Raw genomic sequence first — 20,581 nt, 5'->3', positions numbered from 1 at the left:
TCAAAGCCCGTGAATAATTAGATCAAAGGGTTTTCCTCCCCTGAAAATTTATTTTCCTCTTCGCCTTCGTCCTCTTCACTGTGAAGTGATCTCGAAAGAATTCGTGATGGCTTCGTCTATCGTAATTAGAAGAAATCAACATAATATTCGGTGCTTCGGTCGTACTTTAGTAACCAGCACTCATCATCATTTGAGTTCTTTGCTGAACCCATCATCATCAGTATTACCTTCCAGTGAAATGTTAACTAGGGTTTCTGATGGTCTCATTCCACAATCTAAACCGGTATGAAAACTTTTTTTTTTTTTTTTTTTTTTTTTAATTTTACTTTACTTTGGGTTTCATATTTTTGATTTTGCCCTAATATTCTACTGATTTGCAGGTTGTTTCTCTAATTGGACAAAAATATGGTGCTTTGAGTTTGTATAATAGGTACTTATGTACTAAGCCTGAAACCCCTAAATTGAAGAACCTTATAGAAGATGCTGGGAAGAGTAAAGAAAATGGAGGTGAAACTGATGATTCATCATCTCACCAGCAGCAGCAGACTGATCAAAATGCTAGGAAGTCAGTACGAGGCGCTGTAAGTTTTAGTTTGGTTTCATTTCGGCTTTGATTAAATTGGGAATATAATATTATCTGCTATGAACAGATTACTGCAAGACAGTAAGAGAATAGAGATATTTCATTTTTTGATGGAAATGTGGAGATTTTTTGTTTTGTACTTGGGAATTATTTTATTGTGTTTTGTTGAATTGGGTGATTTCTTTCATGTTTGCAGCCGGTTTCATGGTTGAGTTTTTTCTTACTGCTAGTAACTGGAGGAGGAGTTCTGTATTATTTTGAGCAGGAGAAGAAACGGCATATAGAAGGTAGATTACTACGGTGAGTAGGATTAGATTAGTAATATCAGAATGTTGGTACTGGAAGAGAGATGCGAGAATCAAAATTTCATTTCAAGTCTTCTAATTGAACACTTCCATTTCATTTCTTTTTTCGCGGATTTCACGTTGTACCTTGATTCCCATAATCCCATTGTAATCTGGTTTTCAGGCAACTTTTAGGGTTTCCCAAATGCAACACCTTAATCATCCTTTTTATGTTATTTTTCAGGTATACATAAAGCCTCCACTGCCGTTCAACAAGGACCATCAGCTGGAAAAGCAAATATTGGTGGTGAATTCAAGCTTGTTAACCAAGATGGAAAATATGTCACGGATAAGGATTTTAAGGGAAACTGGAATTTGATTTATTTTGGTTTCACTCATTGTCCGGATATTTGTCCAGATGAGCTAATAAAACTTTCAGCTGCAATAGACAAAATAAGTAAGTGGTTTTTAATTTTTGCCAATGGAACACTGTTTTTGTTAATCAGTGTCTAGAATTTATGAACATGTTATATGAACATGTTACATTACCCCTTAGACACAAACGGAACACATATATTGAATTGCCATTCCCAAATTGCTTGAACTATACTTTTAGAGACATAATTTGTATGGAACAATGGTCTGACCTTTCTTCTTCTTACCTGCAGAGGAAAAATCAGGTTATGAAATTGTACCTATATTTATATCAGTCGATCCTGAGAGAGATACTGTTGAGCAAGTCGGTGAATATGTCAAAGGTATCATCTTATACACTTTCACTGCAACACTTCAATTTAAATGCATGGTATGTCAGCAACTTTGTAATAACTTTCCATGTACAACATCGCTTACATTCTGTTGTTGTGCAGAATTCCATCCTAAGATAATCGGGTTAACTGGTACTGTGGATGAAGTAAAGAAAGCTGCTCGTGCTTATCGAGTTTATTATATGAAAACAGAAGAGGAAGGCTCAGACTACCTTGTGGATCATTCTATTATCATGTATGTCCACCCTTTTGCCTGTTCAAGTCTAATTATGTTTACATCTCACCTTTTTTAATGGTTACTTTCTAACTTGAGCCTTGAGTTTTCTGAGTTTCTTGTGATTGTGTGTGTATTTCGTTGTTTTCTATGTTTGTTCCTCACTCCTCAACCCAAGCACCAAGCACCTTCGTCTTCTTTATATTTCTAGGATTACAGGTCTACATGATTATGCTATTCTTATATCCATTCATCAAAATGGTAGAACTGATAGGTTTAAATGAGCTTTGTTCTGCTAGTAACACCCAATGGTGAGTCTCATTTTGGTAGCACAGTGTCTGTTCATATCATTTTTGACAAGCTGATATGCAGCCATCACCCATTGTCCCTATCTCTTGGTTATTAGAAAGGCATGTGCAAACATTTGTAATAATCTATCCTTTCATGGAGTCAGTTGTATGTTGCTAAATGTAGAGGTGAAATGCAAAACTGCAAACATAATATAAGTGTTAAGTAAGATGAGAGTAATCAGCTATGCCACCTTCGTCTTCTTTATGATTCTAGGATTATAGGTCTACATGATTATGCTATCCTTACATCCGCTCTTCAAAATGGTAGAACTGATAGGTTTAAATGAACTTTGTTCTGTAAGTAACACCCAATGGCGAATCTCTTTTTTGTGGTACAGTATCTGTTCCTATCATTTTGAGAAACTGATATGTAGCCATCACCAATTGTCCATATCTCTTGGCTACTAGAAAGGCATGTGCAAATATTTGTAATGCTCTATCCTTTCATGGAATGAGCTGTGTATTGTTAAATGTAGAGGTGAAATGCGAACATAATATAAGTGCTAAGATGAGAGCAGTCATACAATTATGCCAATCCTAAATGGTGTTATCTGTGAAAATCTTGAAAATGCAACTAGGACCGTGGATTATTGAATGAAATTTGGGAGAATACTTCGTGTGGAACCTATTGCATGTTAGCTTTCATTCCTTATAGTTAGCCTTCTGTGTTATAATTATGGGTGATGTTTTCTTGTTTGTTCAACATCTTGTGTGCTGATTAATAAGCTTTCAATGATGGATAAACAAGTTTATCTGTTTACTTCTATTTAAGTTGAACCACTTGAGTAACCTTGAGTAGGTGGACTTGACTTCAATTTGACAGTATCTATGCAAAATTAATTTCAGGTATTTGATGAACCCTGAGATGGAATTCACAAAATATTTTGGAAAGAATGAAAATGTGGATTCACTTACTGATGGCATAATTCACGAGGTTAAGATGTACAGCCAAAGTAAAAGTCTCTTTGCGCGTCTTTTCAATTTGTGATTCTCATGAATCACAGGGATGATGGCTTCCTCCTTAAATTTTGTCAGGTTATGAGATTGATATGAATGACCAACATTATCTTTCGCTTATTTACCCATTTGTTAGAACTGATGTTATACAACAGAAATTTACAAAGAATAATTGACCATCATTTTTTTAGTGACAAAAGGTTGCGCCATGGATATGTATTATCTTTCTGAATAGCTCTTCTACATGGTGTTTACTTGTATTTTTGTCTTTACTGAATTCCATCTGAAATGGAGAGTGCCTGAACTTTGTCTCAGCTTGTGATATCTCTCAGAGCTATTATTATGCATGTTGGAACCTAGAAGTGTCCCAGAGAGCGGATCTATCCTTTGGGCTTTGGGCCTATGGCTATATTTCCACATTTCTGATGAGCCATTGCCTGTAATCCTGGAGATGAATTGGTATTCTCAAATCTCAATGTTTCTAGGTACCCAAAACTTACCGTATGGAGCTCCGCACACAAGTTTCGATTGGCCAAACATCGGAGTCAAGAGAAAATAATCAAATCTGAAAAAATATCCAAACCTGACAACACCAAACGGAATGAAAATCCTACGGCGATAGGAGAGCTCTGTCATCATGGGCCTCATGGGCAACCTGTCACACAAGCCCGAAGCTATCCTCTTCTGTTATCCGTTTATTTTTTCTCCAGCTAAAATCTTCTTCCTCTCTTTCTATCTACACAGTTAGTGACTGAACTGAATTTGTAAAGGTTAAGGTCGTCAATGGCGACCGTACTGAACTTATCATCTATAAGAGTATCAAACAAAGGAGGAGCTGTTCGCCTTTTAAATAAATCTTCTTCTGTTTTCAGACCAAATTCTATTTCTCTCACTAGTAAGTACACCATATATTCTTGCAATTTTAAGCTATGTTTATCTCCTTCAGAAAACTGACTCTCATTCATTTTTCAGGAAGAAAATCTATCATCAGAGCTGCAGAAACAAATGCTAAAGACGAAGGTTCACACTCTCTCTCTCTCTCTCTCTCTTTCTCTTTGGTGTAAGATATTTCCAATGTACTCAAATTTTGATTTGGTTTTGGTTTTGGTTTTGGTTTCCTTTTTGTGTGGTAGTTAAATCTAAGGCACCTGATAAGGCACCAAGTGATGGTGGTTCGAGCATCAATCAGATTCTTGGCATTAAGGGAGCTGCACAAGAAACTGTGAGTCTTTTGATTTTTGTTTTCTATTGGAAATTGCTTAAATTCTAGATTAGTTCTTGTAATTGTGGGATGGACAATGAGACTGAGAGACCCAGAATAATCTAATTTACTTATATGAGCTTCCATTTCATGCATATTTGTACTTATGTTTACTATTACCACATGGATCATGACTGTCAATGAGAGCTTGGTTAGTCTAGTGTTATCTGACCCTTGGCCGCTCCCCGTGATTATTGAGTATGCGGGAATTTGAATTGCCCACTGGTAGTTCGCTTGTAAGGAGCCTTCTCGCAAGTGTGCTGCAGGGAATTCTCCAGTTGAGATAGCATGTGTTGTTGTGAGGCCAGTGTGTTTTAAAGGGGCATTTATCATTTTATGATTTAAATAGTGACTCATTTTTCCAATTATCAACAAAGCATATATAGTTGTAGATCGGCTGACCATGGAGACAAGTGAAGACAGATATGGATACTAAAACTTTGATATTGTTCGATTATGTCGTATCCAGAATAAACTGAAGATTCGAGTTCAACTTATGAAGCCTGTTACTTGGCCACCTTTAATCTGGGGAGTGGTGTGTGGTGCTGCTGCTTCCGGTAATCATTCTCTCTATTTAAAATTTTATCTAATGCTGTTATGATTGTATTTGGTGTATGATGGAATCCGCCTCACAATTGTGTACAGTATATGTTTGGCTTATTTCTTGACATCAATTCCTAGTTGCTACGATACTCTTAGCCGAATATAACAATGGAAAGATATGGATTATGACTCCATTCATTACACTCACTTAGTGGTGCTAGACTGCTAGTGCTCTTTGTATAACTTTAAGGGATTTTATTCAGACTCTTTTTCACCTCATAGTATGTTTACATTGCAGGTAACTTCCACTGGGGAGTGGAAGATGTTGCTAAATCAATTCTATGCATGATTATGTCTGGACCATGTCTCACCGGTTATACACAGGTAACTTGTCTCTCCTCTTAGTATAATTCATATATTAGCTTGGTCAGATTCAAATTTCTCGTACTAAATGATTTCCTAAATCTGATTTTATCTTGAAGACAATTAATGATTGGTATGATCGAGATATTGATGCGATAAATGAACCTTACCGTCCAATTCCTTCAGGAGCGATATCTGAAAGTGAGGTGTGTACTTAAATTATTAACCATGCAATCCATTATATGTTCATACCATTTGACTTGTTCTTATTTTGTGAGGCTTTTAACTTTTACAGTTTCCCTCATGTAGCACTTCAACTTTTACACATCATCTTGGTTGTTTCCATGCCAAATGACTCTCAAATAGGGTCACTAATTTGTTCACGCAACTGTTATTTCAGGTGATTACCCAGATTTGGGTGTTACTTTTAGGAGGCCTTGGGATCGCTGGTGTTCTAGACGTGTGGGTAGGTTTCTTAACTAGTCTTGGCTTTTCCTTATTATATTTATAAATTATAATAATTGACTAGTCTTACATTCCATCTCTTTGTAGGCAGGGCACAATTTTCCTACCATTTTTTACCTTGCTGTTGGTGGATCGTTGTTATCATACATATATTCTGCTCCACCTCTGAAGGTAAAGTCATTTTCTTCTTGCTGCTACATTACTAAAATTGTCAAGATTTACTTTAAAGAATCCAAGTAGCTTATATTCTACCTACGCTTCGAATATTGCAGCTAAAACAGAATGGATGGATTGGAAATTTTGCACTAGGAGCGAGCTATATCAGTTTACCATGGTGTGTCTTTTTTTAACTAAGGAAATTTCATTTGCAGAACAGACACTTAAGATGTTTGATGTTTGGCGTTGTTGCGTACGCTATCTGACTTATATTATCGACTTTGTTAACTAAGGAACCTGGTCAGGACTTGCAGATATTACACAGCCATAGGACATATTAGACAAGTGACCTAGTGAGGCACACAAATCCTTTTTTGGTCGTCGTTGAAAAACCCAAAATTGTTGTACCTCCCATGCTGCTTTGTGAAGTTTGTTTTATTTCCAAACCTGGGTTAGGAAGACACTTTATTTTGCACTTCGTCAGTTCTCTACGCATATTATACATAGTAGATCCTCCTTTTGGAAGCTGGAACCAACCAATTGGATGACCCAACTTGGGTTTCTGTGAACCCTACAGTACAGATATTGTTCGGCTGAGAGCAACATTGGATTTTTTATGTAGACTTGTTTGTCCGTAAGATTTAGAAGCACGTTTAAACCGACTGACATGATTATACCAAACCATTGTATTTGGCAGGTGGGCTGGCCAAGCTTTATTTGGAACTCTTACGCCAGACATAATTGTCCTCACAATCTTGTACAGCACAGCTGGGGTATGCTCTCCAGTCTAGCACTTCAGACACTTATGATCCAGCATAACCAAGTACCAAACCTAATATTACGTAATTTCTTGATTTCAAATGTCAGCTAGGTATCGCCATCATTAATGACTTCAAAAGTATTGAAGGAGACAGAGCCATGGGATTACAGGTATCATATACTTCCCCACCATCTTTTTGAGTGTAGAAGTTCGAGTGTCCCCTCGTGTGCCATTTAAACTAACTAATTTCACCACCATGCTCCTTGAACCAGTCACTTCCTGTGGCCTTTGGTGTTGATGCTGCCAAATGGATCTGCGTTGGTGCCATTGACATAACTCAGTTATCTGTTGCTGGTATGCTGCTACAACCATGCTCGAACTTTACAATTGCCTATCTGTATCTGCTGATTTTACCGAGTCACACTTGACTGCTTGAAACTCCATATTGCTTCCGCAACTCTGTTTTTATGTACTATTTTGTGGTTATTGCAGGTTATCTTTTATATGCTGGTAAACTGTACTATGCATTGGCTCTACTTGGTCTGATAATTCCTCAAGTGGTTTTTCAGGTAAGAAAACTAACTTTTGAGCATATGACCTCATCACTTCAAAATGATTCCAGAACAGGCTTTTCATACCTAGCCTGTGAGGCTATGTCCTCACTGCCTAATACCAGTAAATTATGTTCAGCTGGATTTTATCTAAATCTTTATTGTGGTCCCGAACAATTATAACCTGATGTTTGATGTTTCTAAATCGACCACTTTTGCCCCTACTGTACCAAGTCCAATTCAGTTCAAGATATATATGTAGAACACTGCGTGATCAGTTAGCCAGCTTAATTCAGATTTCAACACTACAGAACCCAAATATAGGGTGTATCCTTACTAGTTTCATCTTTGTTGCAGTTCCAATACTTCTTGAAGGACCCTATCAGATATGATGTCAAATACCAGGTAATTTTCGAGAATCAATAACAGATGTCCATGGCCTTTGTTTTAAGTTTAGTGTTTAACCTCAATGCCACTTTTATATTTTGGTGGGTATGGGTCATACGAGTCCGTTAACTAGGTAAAAAATGCTAAACACTTTCTTGAAAATCTGCTCGAAACTGAATCTTTGATTTACAGGCTAGTGCACAACCTTTCCTTGTGTTGGGTCTTTTGGTTACTGCATTAGCAACAAGTCACTAATCTTCGGGTGTGGAGATGCTGATAGGTAAGATCAAGACCGAGTCCTGGAGAGCTTCAGGGTAGGTTTCTAATAAATAAATTTTGTTTAGATATTTGTAAAAGAGTAGTCTCAGAATAAGCTTTTTTATCAAACAATCTTCTCCAGAGTTCAACCTATGTTGTAATTTGTATGGGTAACCAGGTGCTATGTAAATTGAATTTCCTTTTAGGTGCATATTTTTCGTTTTGTATGAGTTCAACCTACTATCTTAACCAGGTGCAATGTTGTCAATTGAGAACATTGCTATTACACGGATAAACTACTCGGTACAAATTAGTTTGCTGCCAACAAAGGCTTTATTTAGAACATCCATAAGCAAAAACTACCCTCTTCTTTTACATTGTGGACTCGTCTACATCTAGATCTTCATCAAGATCATTCTTAGAGACTTGCGCCTCTGCCCCTCCAGCTGCACCACCGGATTGAGAGGAGCGACCACCCTTTCGACCCATCTCCTGGTACCCTTCAGTCCCTAGTTATTCCTTCCCTGTCTTCCCTCCACGGCTTCGTCCTTGATCAACAAATATCAAAAAATCAAACAAAGTTAAGACAAGAAAAATCAAAAATAAAAAAAGGGCCCAACCGGGTTCGAACCGATGACCTCTTGATCTGCAGTCAAATGCTTTACCACTGAGCTATGGACCCTTGAGGTGCTACATTAAAATTTTATTACTCATTTAACAAACAACCGGTTTTGGTAGATTCTGTTGAGCTTCAACCGTCTTTCCACCAGTCCCACCAGGAACAACAGTCTCTCCTTGTCTCTCCTTCTCATCAAGTTCCGACCTGCTCGGCTGTTGCTGTCCAGATGCCATCAGCTCAGCTGTAATTTCAAAACCTTTGAAGACGCTCTCTATTAGACTTTCACAGTTCACAGTTCACTGTTAGCTCACTCGGAATACTCTACCGACCAAAAACAATGATAGAGATGATTATAATAATTTAATATAAGTGAAGTGTGAAAACATCGGATAATCATTTATAATCATCGAGGAACCTGCCACGCATAAAACACGTCTTAGATTCAAGATTCAGAGCATGGATGACACGCACAAATATAATGTGCAGTTTGTTTATGTTCATGACCCCATGAGAGGGACACTTGTCTTCTTGACTTCAATAGTCTAGACAAGTAAAGAGCTCAGTAGTAAACCTAACCTTTCTGGCATCTTCTGGCTTGATTTTTCAACACACTGATGATACTCTGATTCCTCACAAGTACCACGTGACTCAATTGTGTCTCCCCCCAGCTGTAGTGCAATTTTGCAATGGCGGCAGCTAAGGGCTGCAAGCTGTGGATAGTGATTCAAGTCATCATTTTTTCCAAGGTGTTGCGGTATTACGAACAACGGCCGTTAGTTAGTCGTCGTTGGTATATTAACAGCACGTTGAATGTGGGTATGACGTAAGGAATGACGTATGATTAAAAAAGTATTTGTTTTCAGCCAAGGTAGCACACCGAACTAAAAATACATGTTCCTTGCAACCATGGTGTAATCTGATTAGTCTTTTCCTTGAGACTTGGGAGTTAGTTTGAAAACTAGATGTGCATTTGATCTACCTACTATATAGCGAGTAGATGATTTTCGTAAACGGATGAGCTCTGCAATGGTTCGTCGCCTCTGCTTAGGTAAAAAGTTACTTATACGAATTCGTGTTATAACCATCAAAAAAAAAACACAACAAAGAAAATCGTGTTATAGTCCATAAGAGGCCACAATGGAAATAGAATTGAACATTTGCTAAAGAAAATCCTTTCTTATAGACGTGCCTAATAGTATATTGGTAAACTTGTGTAAATCTATACTTAATTTCTGCAATATGATAAGATGGTTGTGCGAACTAAAACTAAAATTTCTAAGAAATTTATTTATTTTCGAGAAACAAAATTACACGTAAAAAATTGAATGTAGAGTAAGCTTTATAAATTTGGGGGTAGCTAGATCAACCCAAGCCATCCTAGTTACCCATAATTATTTTATTTTATTTATGCAAAAAAGAATTTATAAAGAACTAAATGAATTACATTGTTTTATTCTGGAAGAACTTGATTTAGAACGAAGCTGAGATAGAGCTACTCCATTCTCCGCTAAGTTTTTCAATTCTAGCAACCTTTGAGAGAGTGTCAGCTACTTTATTTTTATCTTTTAGTATATAAAAACACCTTGGAGATTTTTTTTAAAATTCAATAATAACTTCTGAAATTTGATTGAAATTTGATGATAAATATCCCACGTGATATTAAATTTTTCCTTCGTCACTACATTCTCTAAAAGTTGTGATATTTTTACATCTAGGAAACTCGCATATCCATCAAGTATTTTGTCTACTAAACCGCTTCACCCAGCATGCGTTGCATTTATTGGTTTATTGATTTATTGAGGTAGCACATATTGCTCCGTTAGGTTCACTTGCAAAATAGTGAATGATTAGACCAATTACCATCATAGTTAATCATTTAATGAAAAGTAGGATTATAATTAGTAGTTGAAGTTCAGGGAAAAGGGAAATTCTAGACAAGTTATCCCTGCTAATTATTTTCACTCTATTATAATTAAGATTGGAAGTTGAAATTGGTTGAGAATTCATAAAACTATGATTTTAATCACAACACTTTAGATGTTGACTTCCTTGCTTTGAAAGAATGTTTTACATCTTTTATTCCAGATTGCCCAGGCAACAGTAACTCTTTTCTGATCGCACTTTCAGTTATGAAGTCTTGTGGATAGTCTTCAAACCAGCTAATCCATTTTCTGAGAGACTGATGCCGACGATCATAGATTCATAGCTTTCAACAGTAACCAACTAGAGGGCTCTAGAGAAGCTGTATTGAATGGTGAACCCGTGTTTGTAGGTAATAGACTTCTTATAAAATGAGTTTAAACTTTAATATAACATTTGGCTTTAGGCCTTTTCAAAACACACGTTGATATACCTACAGGAAATGTGGCAAGATTTATACAATTACTAGGTCTGAACCCGTGCGTTATACAAAATTCTAGATAATATGTTAGATTATTTACCAATAATACTGGAATTCTAGTTAAATCCTCCTGAATTTTTAAATGATGCCCGAAAAAAGGAGCTTTCTGACGCTTGAATCAATAGTACTTAATCAAAAACAAATTTAAGCCATTTACGTTATGTCGAAGAAGTAACTCAATTCACCTATGAACTTCCTTATTAAGCCACAGAAATTTCATACCATATAACTGAAAGGTGGTAGAAGTTGGCTGTGAAATTCACTTGTAGACCCCTAACGTCTAAATAGGACAGTCCATTGAAACAGGAATTCAAAATATAAGTGAATGCAATTCAAAATCCTAACATTTTTTCACTATGAATACTACAACGGAAGATATCGTGATCAATTAATGATTGATTAGTTTTACATATTTATACTAATTGTCAAATGCAATTCAAAAGTATAAAAATCTAATACACTAAAAGGATCAATAACTGATCAATACGCGCGCCTAACCCAAGTAACATCTCTTTGACACAAATTGTTTAATGTATATAATTTCTCGTATGGGAGATATTGGTTTTGGAAACTGAAATTCACAATTATATGCTCAAAAAATGGAAAGTTTTAAGTGGAAGTAACTTTCTTACTCTGACTATCGGTTTTTACGTTGTAATCAAATCTTTGTGATGCTACTACTGAATATAAAAATAGTGGAGAACATAGACACTTCATCATGATACTTCGCAAAGTAGAAAATTGGGAAAGAAAATCAAAGTATTTTACAACGGTTTTACGCTACATCAAAATATTAGTACCTGCGTATAAGTTCCCTTTTTTAGTTACATTTTTACTGAACCCAATCAATGTGGTGCTCAAGGTTCTTGTCTCTCACAAAAAAAAAATCTCTATTCTTAAAGGTCGATTGCTAAACTGACCTATCCCTTTCGCATTTCAGATATTGCTTCTCTCATCCAACACAAAGTATATAACATTACTGAGTATGAAGTTGTTATCTATGCTTACTCATGGTATCTGGATTAGAGTTATTCACTTTTTTTAAAACCATCTCTCCAACAAATAGTATGATCATACTTCGATATAATGTAGGAGAAATATGTGTAAGAGATATTGTGTTTCTTAAAAATCATATAGAAACCTCAAGTGACTGAAATATATACAGTAATGAAAGGATTGTGTTGGATGCGTGCTAAAGATCAAGAAATCTTTTAATGGCACTGATGGTAATTAGTTGTGTTATACGTCATTTTTTTTTCTTTAATTTTCATTCTTATTTTTTGTGTTTTTCTAGGTGGACATAATTTAAAAGTCATTTTAAAATTGTTGATTTCCTAAACAAAAGGTAATAATAATTGAATGGGATGATCTTAGGAAAATCATTAGGTTATTAAGAAGACCAATAAAATTGTTACCGTTTAGAGCCACACTAAATTTATTCGAGTCTTCCCAACCCTGTAGAACCAATAAAATTGATATAATTAGAAGACTCAATTTAGCTTTCAATCTAGAAAACAAATTGGATCACTGAATACTGAAATATAGCAGATAAATATGCAAATAGATAATTCGATATCAAAAACAAAAAATTGGAGGTCTTAAAACGCTTAAGTAACCAAATTGAAAAGTGAAAAAAATAAAAGCAGTGAAGTTTATCTACAATTATATTTTCTTCTCGACTAAGCAATAAGAGCAACTACGAAAGGGAAATATGCAACATTGTGGAATACTGACCTAATTTAATGTTAATTACTATTCATCGATGTCAGATACCCTAGCCAGATATTTGTGCATGTCTGTACACGCGCAATCATTTTGTAAACACCAACCAATTTCCAAATTATAGTGTGTAACCAGAATAATCTTTAAAGTCTTTCTCTATGTCTCTATCAAGATAAAACAAAAATGATATTCCCACTAAAGTTTAAGCATGGTAGAAAGGAAACATTGTTACTTAAGAAATTCCCACCATTCTAGACCAAAAAGTTCTGAATATATTGCAACCCAAAATCCAGCGCCCTTCAATAGCCAAATTCTCATAATCTGGCAAATGAAAAATTATAAACACACCCTCAATTTTTAACAATGATATTATTCTAATCAATTAGCCTATCTTTGGAAATCTATACTTTCAGTTAAATACACAACAAATGAAATTCAATAAAATGATTGAACCCCTAGAATTCTTACATGATGTAATAGAAAAAGAAAATGTTTTCTTAAAAATTGTTATCCCAGAGTAGTTTGATTGGTCAGAGATATATGTTTAGGTGGAAGAAGATTGAAAGAACATGGATAGAATATTGAGCAGAAATATGTTTTTGAAGTTTTCCTCTCTATCCTTCCCAATTTTATTTCTGATTTTGTTTATTCAAAACTGGGGAATTAGATTTGTGTGCGACAGAGAGAATCAATTGTTCAGTTTTATGGGAAGATAGGTTTGTTATTTTCAGCCCATCAAATTTTCTCCGTTTTGATTTTGACTTTTGAGGTGGGAAGAGGAAATATCTAATGTATTATTTTTCAATTAAAGCGTTTATTCATCGAATCGACCACAAGACCGCTCTTTATCTTGCCTAATTAGTCAAGCTTCATTTGTGGTTCATCCTCCTACATAACAAAGAAATATGGAGAAAAGATGACCTAGCTAAGATATTATTTGTGTCGTAACTGTACAACTTAATAATAAGTAATTTTTTGTGACTTAATTATGCCGCTCATCTGTAGCTATTATATAACTTGATATTCCGGTATTTTTTTTAATGTCATGTATTTTAACCAAGTTTATTTTATTATTAGAAGGATGAACCACATTTTTAACTTTATAAAGTTACCCATTTTGTGGCAAAACATAACTAACATAATCTACTACCACAAACCACATGCTACCACTCATTTCTCCACCACCAGCTTCGCCTACCTCTTGTAAGCTGTTGGGCTTACATTTAATTTTAATCACCAACATCATGTATAAACTTTATATTGAACAAAATTAAGCTGTCAATTAATTTATTCCATTATATATTTTCTTGTTATATTCTCTTTTGTATTGTAATCAATTTTATTTTAACAGTAAAAACAAAGATTTATACAATCAGGTACTAAAGATATCAAGAATACTATTTGGGTGATCCAATAGTCATGATTATTGTTTATTATATGATCTGTTAATATCCTTGAAACTTTTGGTATCTGTCTTAGTCAATCATGCCAAAAATAAACGATTACATCTTTCACAATATAATGTTATCCATGTTGTAAAAACACATAAATAATATCGTCGACTACTACTCACCCATATCCACCACCACAAAAAACACCCATTGCCACCATTTCTTCCACCAACACAAATGTTACCTCCAATACCACTCGACCGCATCCACCACTCACTAACACCCACACCGTTTCTACCACCTCTACTTATTCCAATACCACAAATAATTTTTATTGATATAATTTGTATTGTATATATTATTTATTAATGAAATATGTATATATTATTTATTAATTAAGGGAAATAAAAAATTAATAGACCAATCATTATGGACAATTAATGAGACAACACCAAATAATCAAACAATATGCATTTATTAAATTAATTAAGGGAAATGAAAAAAATTAATAAACCACTCATTGTGAGCAACCAATGAGACCACCAATTAATGAAACATTTATAGTAATATTAAAGTTGAACAAACCACGGCCGTTGATTTATCTTTTTCCTAGGCAAATCTGGACCGCCACTTACATAGGCAAAGTTATCCAAACTGTGCTATGTATTCTAGATATTATCTTTTCATAGTCCTCATTAGATGGTACATCATCCATAACAATAAGACACCTTTATATCTTTTGTGATCCTAGGATGTAAGCTGAGTCCATAAGTTATGTGAAGCTACTGATAATTTTTTTCACAAACCCTCTTGTTATTCTTGTAAATGGGAACTATCCTTATGTAATGCCTTAACGTTTTCTGGGGAGTAAATCAACCCATTTGGGAAGTATTCTAATGTTTGCATTAGGGAAATCCCAAAAATACACATGTGAATGCATTTATAATTTTTTTATGTTCGAAATATAATCCATAAATGGTGGTTTCCAATGTTTATATAAAGTATAAATTCCTTATCATACTTGCTTGCATTAGGACACATCATCATAGACATGTTAGTAAATACAAAATAATCCATGGGTATTTTGGTTATTTTGTCAACCAAATGGAAAAAAAAGGAAGAAGAGAAAAATATTTTTTTTTAAGTTCTCTTTTCTTGGGGTGGTGGGAGGGGGAATTTGTTTTCTCCTCTTACTCTCTCCTTGTAATTTTTCGTTTATCTGTCAAACTCTAGCAATTGGTGACAAATATTAAAGGATGTTAAAGTTAGAGAATCACTGAGTTGCTATTATTATTGACTTCTTGTTGGATGGTAATGTGATTGAGATACGTATTTCATAATAAAAATAACATTTTGCAAAAGTATGAATATTTCACTATAAGTCTTGTAATTTTTCCAACTTGAAGAAATAGGTAGCTGTAATTATCTTTGAGTTATTACAGTATGGAGTATGCTCTGAAGGTCCTAACTGATGTTCACAACATATTTTGAACCCATTTTGGGATTAATGGGTTTATGATATGGATGTATGCTCAGAAGGTCCTAATCGACGTTCATGACAGAGTCGGGAACCATTGTGGATTTATGAGTACCATGGTATGGACATATGCTTAGATAACTCGAATCCTTGGATCAAAGAGATTCATATTTAGTAGATCTTTGTATCCAATCTTTGAAATTTGTTTGGAAGGTGATTGTACCCTATGAGGTGTTTGAAATCCTTTGTCCCAAATGACGCGAAAGAGATGGTTATAACATGTTGAAGTGACTCACATCATCTGAGGATGATTGTTACCCATTTGAGATAATTCATATCATCTGTTGGTTGGGATAAGTCCAGTAGTGGAATCAGAAACTACAAAGCAGTTTGACAGATTCGATGACCCTCGATGCTAGTATCGTGCTTGTCGATGATTGTTACCATTTGAGGTAATTCATATCATTTGTTGGTTGCCATAAATATCAGTAATGGAAAAATGAAAAGCAGTTTGACAGATTCGATGACCCTCTATGCTAGTATCATGCTTGTCTGCTCATAAAACAGTTTAAATGAAATCGAAAGACAGTCTATTCGACAGAAAAACAAACTTTTCAGTGAAAATTGGTAAAGTTGGTTCCTCAAGTGGCGTATCGTAAAGTCTTAGCTTGTCAAGTAAATTGAAACTCGTCCCTTTGGATGCAAAAAAAAAAATCCAGTCTTTCATACCTTAGATACTGGATGTTTAAACATCCATACAGTGTGTGTCATAGACATAACTTCCGCCATGTCGGCATATCTGAAAGAAAAATTAGTTTCTCAAATGTGAAAATTGGCACTTAATTAGTAATCGGGTTACATTTTTTTGAAAAATAGGTATGAATATAAAGCTTTGATAGAGTTTTGTATCGTAAAAAAAAAAAAAAAAAAACTTCAGTTTTATTGTAGTTTGTGACCAAAATCTACCTTAATGACTCAAAATTTGATACGTGACAAAAAAATATACCACCGACCAGATTTTTGGCTCATGATACCGAATTCACATGAAATAGTCAAAAGTTTCCAATATACGCAAAATTAGTTTTGTAACTTATAAATGTGGGATATAACTCAAAACCTATTATTGTGACTTTAAAATTTGTCACATGACCCATAATCTTCCAGAAAAAAAGATTCTTTGACAGGCTCATACTAAATAGGATTTGATAGCCACACTTTAACCATTGGGAACCTCATCGAATCTGAGTTACCAAATACCCACATTAAAATATGATACTACTTAAGTGATTTTGTTAATTTCTTCTCTCTTTTCTCTCCCGGATTTTCTCTCTTTCGCCTTCCTTCAAAATGAAAGCTCTTGAATCATGCAAAAAAAAAAAAAGAAGACTTAATCATTAAAAATCATTAGAATCTCAAATAAATTATATTTTATGGATTTTTGGGCATTGGATATTTCACATTTTCTGGTTCAAAGAATCAATTAATTCCAAACATAATGTCAAAATCTAGGATTTACAAGTCAATGGTCATATTCAAAATTACATCATTTGATTGATCGAGAAAAAATTTTCCCATCCAACTACTGATAATATGTGATAACAAAACCTTAAAATTAAAACGAATTGTAATTATTTCAATCTTCTACTTCCTAACCAACCAGATCGTAAAACATCATTTTAGTGAGGGTTTTGTTCATTATTTAAACCATATATCAGTATTCTACATAATGAAGATCAAACGAATAATTAGTATAATATTGACTCAGTTATATCTTTTCCAAAAAATTCAAATCCCACTAATGATCTTAATCTAAGTTCTAAAAGCTCGTTTACAATCAAAACTCTAATGATTCAACTTAAGACGAGAAGAGAAATTTGATATAATAATCAATCTTTATTCGATGTTGATATTTTTCAAAATAATCAATCTTAAATCTAAATTCTCTCGGTTTCACTGGAGAAAACAAGAAAAACGTGCGTACGAGAAGAAAAAGAAAGGAAAGTTGGGAGTTTGGAATCGGGTAGCTTGGATTCAGTTGAAAAATCTTGACTGTCTTTATATAATCATCTAATGGTCAAAATTGGATTGTCAAATATTATCTATTAAGAGCCTATCAAGAGATCCCTTCTTGATCTTCCATTTAACCAAAATATGCATAATTGTCATTGTGACCCAAAATCTTCTCGATCTTAGAATTTTCTTATGACTTAGATATATTTAATGACTCACCATATGTAAGACATAACATAATTTGTTGATATGATAAAATAAACATGTATCGCAAGGACAAATGACTCAAATTTTCCATTGTTACTATATATAAAGAGGCGGTTCTTATTGTTACTATTTACACTACTCCTATGAAAAAAATCAAGTAAAGAGTATGCAACTTTTTTTAGAATCGAAAAAGTAATTCTTTTTACAATATATATATATATATATATAATAGTTAAATGAAACTAGAAAAACTAGGAAGAAACAAACTTATGAAAGTAATTTTAATTGTAATTTCATAACATAAAATTTAAACACACGTAGGACTTCATTTGATTAAAGCATCCTCTCTGTAAGGTCATAAATTTCAGTATTATCTCTTTTATCTCCTTCGTTCCCTCTCCCCCTAATATTTGTCTTTTCTTTTCATCCTCTTCTTCTAATAGATTATACAAAAACTTATCAGAAGATTTTCATTCATAATAAAAGTAGACTGATCCTTGGCCGTGTTCACTATTATCGGACGCATCAGTTCACTATAACTAAGGTATCTACATTATTTATTTACTTTATGCTTCTGAGTCATTCTCATCATATAAAGCACCATATCTGTCCTTTCTACGAGATAAACTCTATGACATCAACTTATTAGTAGTCTATACAATGTGATTGATTTCATTGGCCACATGTTTCTCTTGAATATAGGTGATAAAATTGCGAATTAATGTCCTTTTTAGCATCAAGCTCTGCATTTCCAATATTTTTGCCTCGTCCTCATATAAGGTTTTCTTGTGTTTGTTCCCTTTATGTTTCCTTGGTTTTCTTTTTCTCTTCGGGCCTTAAGAAATTTTATCTTCAAGAATTTCAATAAGCTTCTAGTTTCTGTCACTGATTTACATTTAGAGATCAGAGGGCCTATGTTCTTGTAATGAGAGAAAAACTTAGGAGATTTAAGAATCTATACAGGTTGAAAAAAAACACTTGCATTAAACTTTGATTTCCCCAAACCTTGTTAAGATTAGGCACAAAAAACTTGCGTAGAAACCAAAATCCTTACACATAATAACTTCATCCACCTTGATAGGTTTTTCCAAGGTTTTCCATATTGATTAAAAAAATATTTTCATCCAGTATTAAGGCTTTAATCCTCGAAGTTGCACCTGCACCATTAAAGTGCATAACTTTTTTTTTCTCAGGATCAAAGTTTGGAACCCAGTTTAGCGGTTATAAGGGTTGCAGATGTTTTTTTTTCTCAACAATGGATTCCAAATTCCATGGTCTGTCACCCTAAACTATTCTCTAATTTTTCAGTAAAAAACATCATAGTAAAATAACCTTTGGACTTCGGGACAAACTTGCATTCACCCTTTGATCATGGATTCACCAAAAAAAAAATCACATTTTCTAACCTCAACTTGTAGAAATCGATTAGTCCAATAACACTAAACTTTAATTCACCTATAACTTCTTATTAGAGACCATCAGTTAGCTCAAAAGACGGCTAATCACCCATTATTATAATTTCAGGCAACAAACTGAAATCACCTTTGAATCATGACCTTTATTTTGTTGGTTTATGACAGCTTCATGAAAACTATGTTATTTACGCCCCCATACACATCATCAAATCGATTCAATAATGGTCGCTTGCTACGCCATCACTGAAGCTGAAAACTCAAAAAAGAAAAAACTAGGAAGAAGGAGACACAAAACTCCAGATCACTCTTAAAAGTTAGGAGCTCGTTAGGGGGCTCCCCTTGAAAAAGAATCTTTTATTTTTTATTTATTTTTTTACATTTCAAAAGACCGGTTTGCGTTTTAACATCCTTGTATGCAATCTTATGGACAATCTATATTTGTGCACCCCAAAAAAAAACTAAGGTGCACAAGTACATTTTTCTTTCTTTTCTCATTAGTAAGTTATAAAAAGTATTGTGTTTTTATTTGTATTTGTATTGAAAATAAAAGAAAATACAATAACGTAGTGGTTCTCAACATCAATCCTCCAGTGAAAATATGCATATTTGTGCACCCGGTTTTCAGGGAATGCACAAGCTTACATTATACAATGGATAATGCATGTAATTAAATGCGGAAACAATGGGAATAAATTACGAAGCAATCTAAATTCAATCTTTTGGCTCGAAGGATATTCAGTTAAAGATTATCTAACATTAAACAATGAAATATGCTCGAGTTAAGATGTACCACATTCACAAAAAATGACATCTCAGTTTAAGTTCAAAAATATTTACACAGTTAATCAGTTATATAGTTGTTAAATTGGACAGTTTTTACGTAGACAGTTGGTTAACAGTTAAAACAATCTAAATTATAACTAAAAGAATTAAAGTTGTCGGTGAAAATGCATCTATGCTTAATCCATGTCATTCATTTATTGATGGGTTCACTTTTTCCATCCTAAAACCTAATTCTTGTTTTTGAAGAATTTCAGAGTCTGTCGTACATTGAAAAATATTATCGTTGGGAGAATTTTTTTTTTATCTAACAACATCTCAACCAACAATTTTAAGCTGTTTTTATTATTTGCATAACCTTGTTTAAAATTTTTGACGAGATTAATGACAATGAATGCCTAAAAGAGATATGTTGCCAAAACAATCCTCTATTATCTCTACGCAAGTTGGCACTGATCAGAATAAGAATCTAGATGACTACATGAGTAAAAGCCTTTAATGACTTTGCTAATTGAAATCCTCAAAAATGGCCCGACCTAACAATATTAATGAGCCAAATATTTTTCAAATCAAATGTTTTAAATATACAGTTCCGTCTTACATGTACGGCCAACTCATGTCAAACTAATATATACCACACAAGACCTCTCCAGTTCTTGT

At 34.1% G+C, this 20,581-nt stretch overlaps 2 protein-coding genes and 1 non-coding gene across 3 annotated transcripts; 2 read left to right on the top strand and 1 right to left on the bottom strand.

The window, feature by feature from the left end:
* The first annotated feature begins 70 nt into the window (after positions 1 to 70).
* Positions 71 to 4,051, top strand: LOC113338746 (protein SCO1 homolog 1, mitochondrial-like). Its single transcript, XM_026584134.1, has 7 exons — positions 71 to 283; positions 381 to 581; positions 780 to 870; positions 1,112 to 1,324; positions 1,536 to 1,625; positions 1,737 to 1,869; positions 3,045 to 4,051. The coding sequence occupies exons 1-7, from the start codon at positions 107 to 109 to the stop codon at positions 3,184 to 3,186; spliced, it is 1,047 nt and encodes a 348-aa protein (XP_026439919.1). The 5' UTR covers positions 71 to 106; the 3' UTR covers positions 3,187 to 4,051.
* On the top strand, positions 3,817 to 8,124 carry LOC113338745 (chlorophyll synthase, chloroplastic-like). Its single transcript, XM_026584133.1, has 15 exons — positions 3,817 to 4,050; positions 4,128 to 4,175; positions 4,289 to 4,377; positions 4,886 to 4,973; positions 5,258 to 5,343; positions 5,442 to 5,528; positions 5,723 to 5,788; positions 5,875 to 5,958; positions 6,060 to 6,121; positions 6,641 to 6,716; positions 6,811 to 6,873; positions 6,976 to 7,057; positions 7,196 to 7,272; positions 7,612 to 7,659; positions 7,834 to 8,124. Exons 1-15 carry the CDS (start codon positions 3,939 to 3,941, stop codon positions 7,894 to 7,896), a joined length of 1,131 nt encoding a protein of 376 aa, XP_026439918.1. The 5' UTR covers positions 3,817 to 3,938; the 3' UTR covers positions 7,897 to 8,124.
* A 385-nt stretch (positions 8,125 to 8,509) lies between these two features.
* On the bottom strand, positions 8,510 to 8,581 carry TRNAC-GCA. Its single transcript has one exon. It is a non-coding gene; the product is annotated as a tRNA-Cys (tRNA).
* Between the last annotated feature and the right edge of the window lie 12,000 nt (positions 8,582 to 20,581).

The sequence above is a fragment of the Papaver somniferum genome, unplaced genomic scaffold (genome assembly GCF_003573695.1).
Source record: "Papaver somniferum cultivar HN1 unplaced genomic scaffold, ASM357369v1 unplaced-scaffold_19, whole genome shotgun sequence".
NCBI classification, from domain to species: domain Eukaryota; kingdom Viridiplantae; phylum Streptophyta; class Magnoliopsida; order Ranunculales; family Papaveraceae; genus Papaver; species Papaver somniferum.
This window is presented reverse-complemented; position numbering and strand designations above follow the sequence as displayed.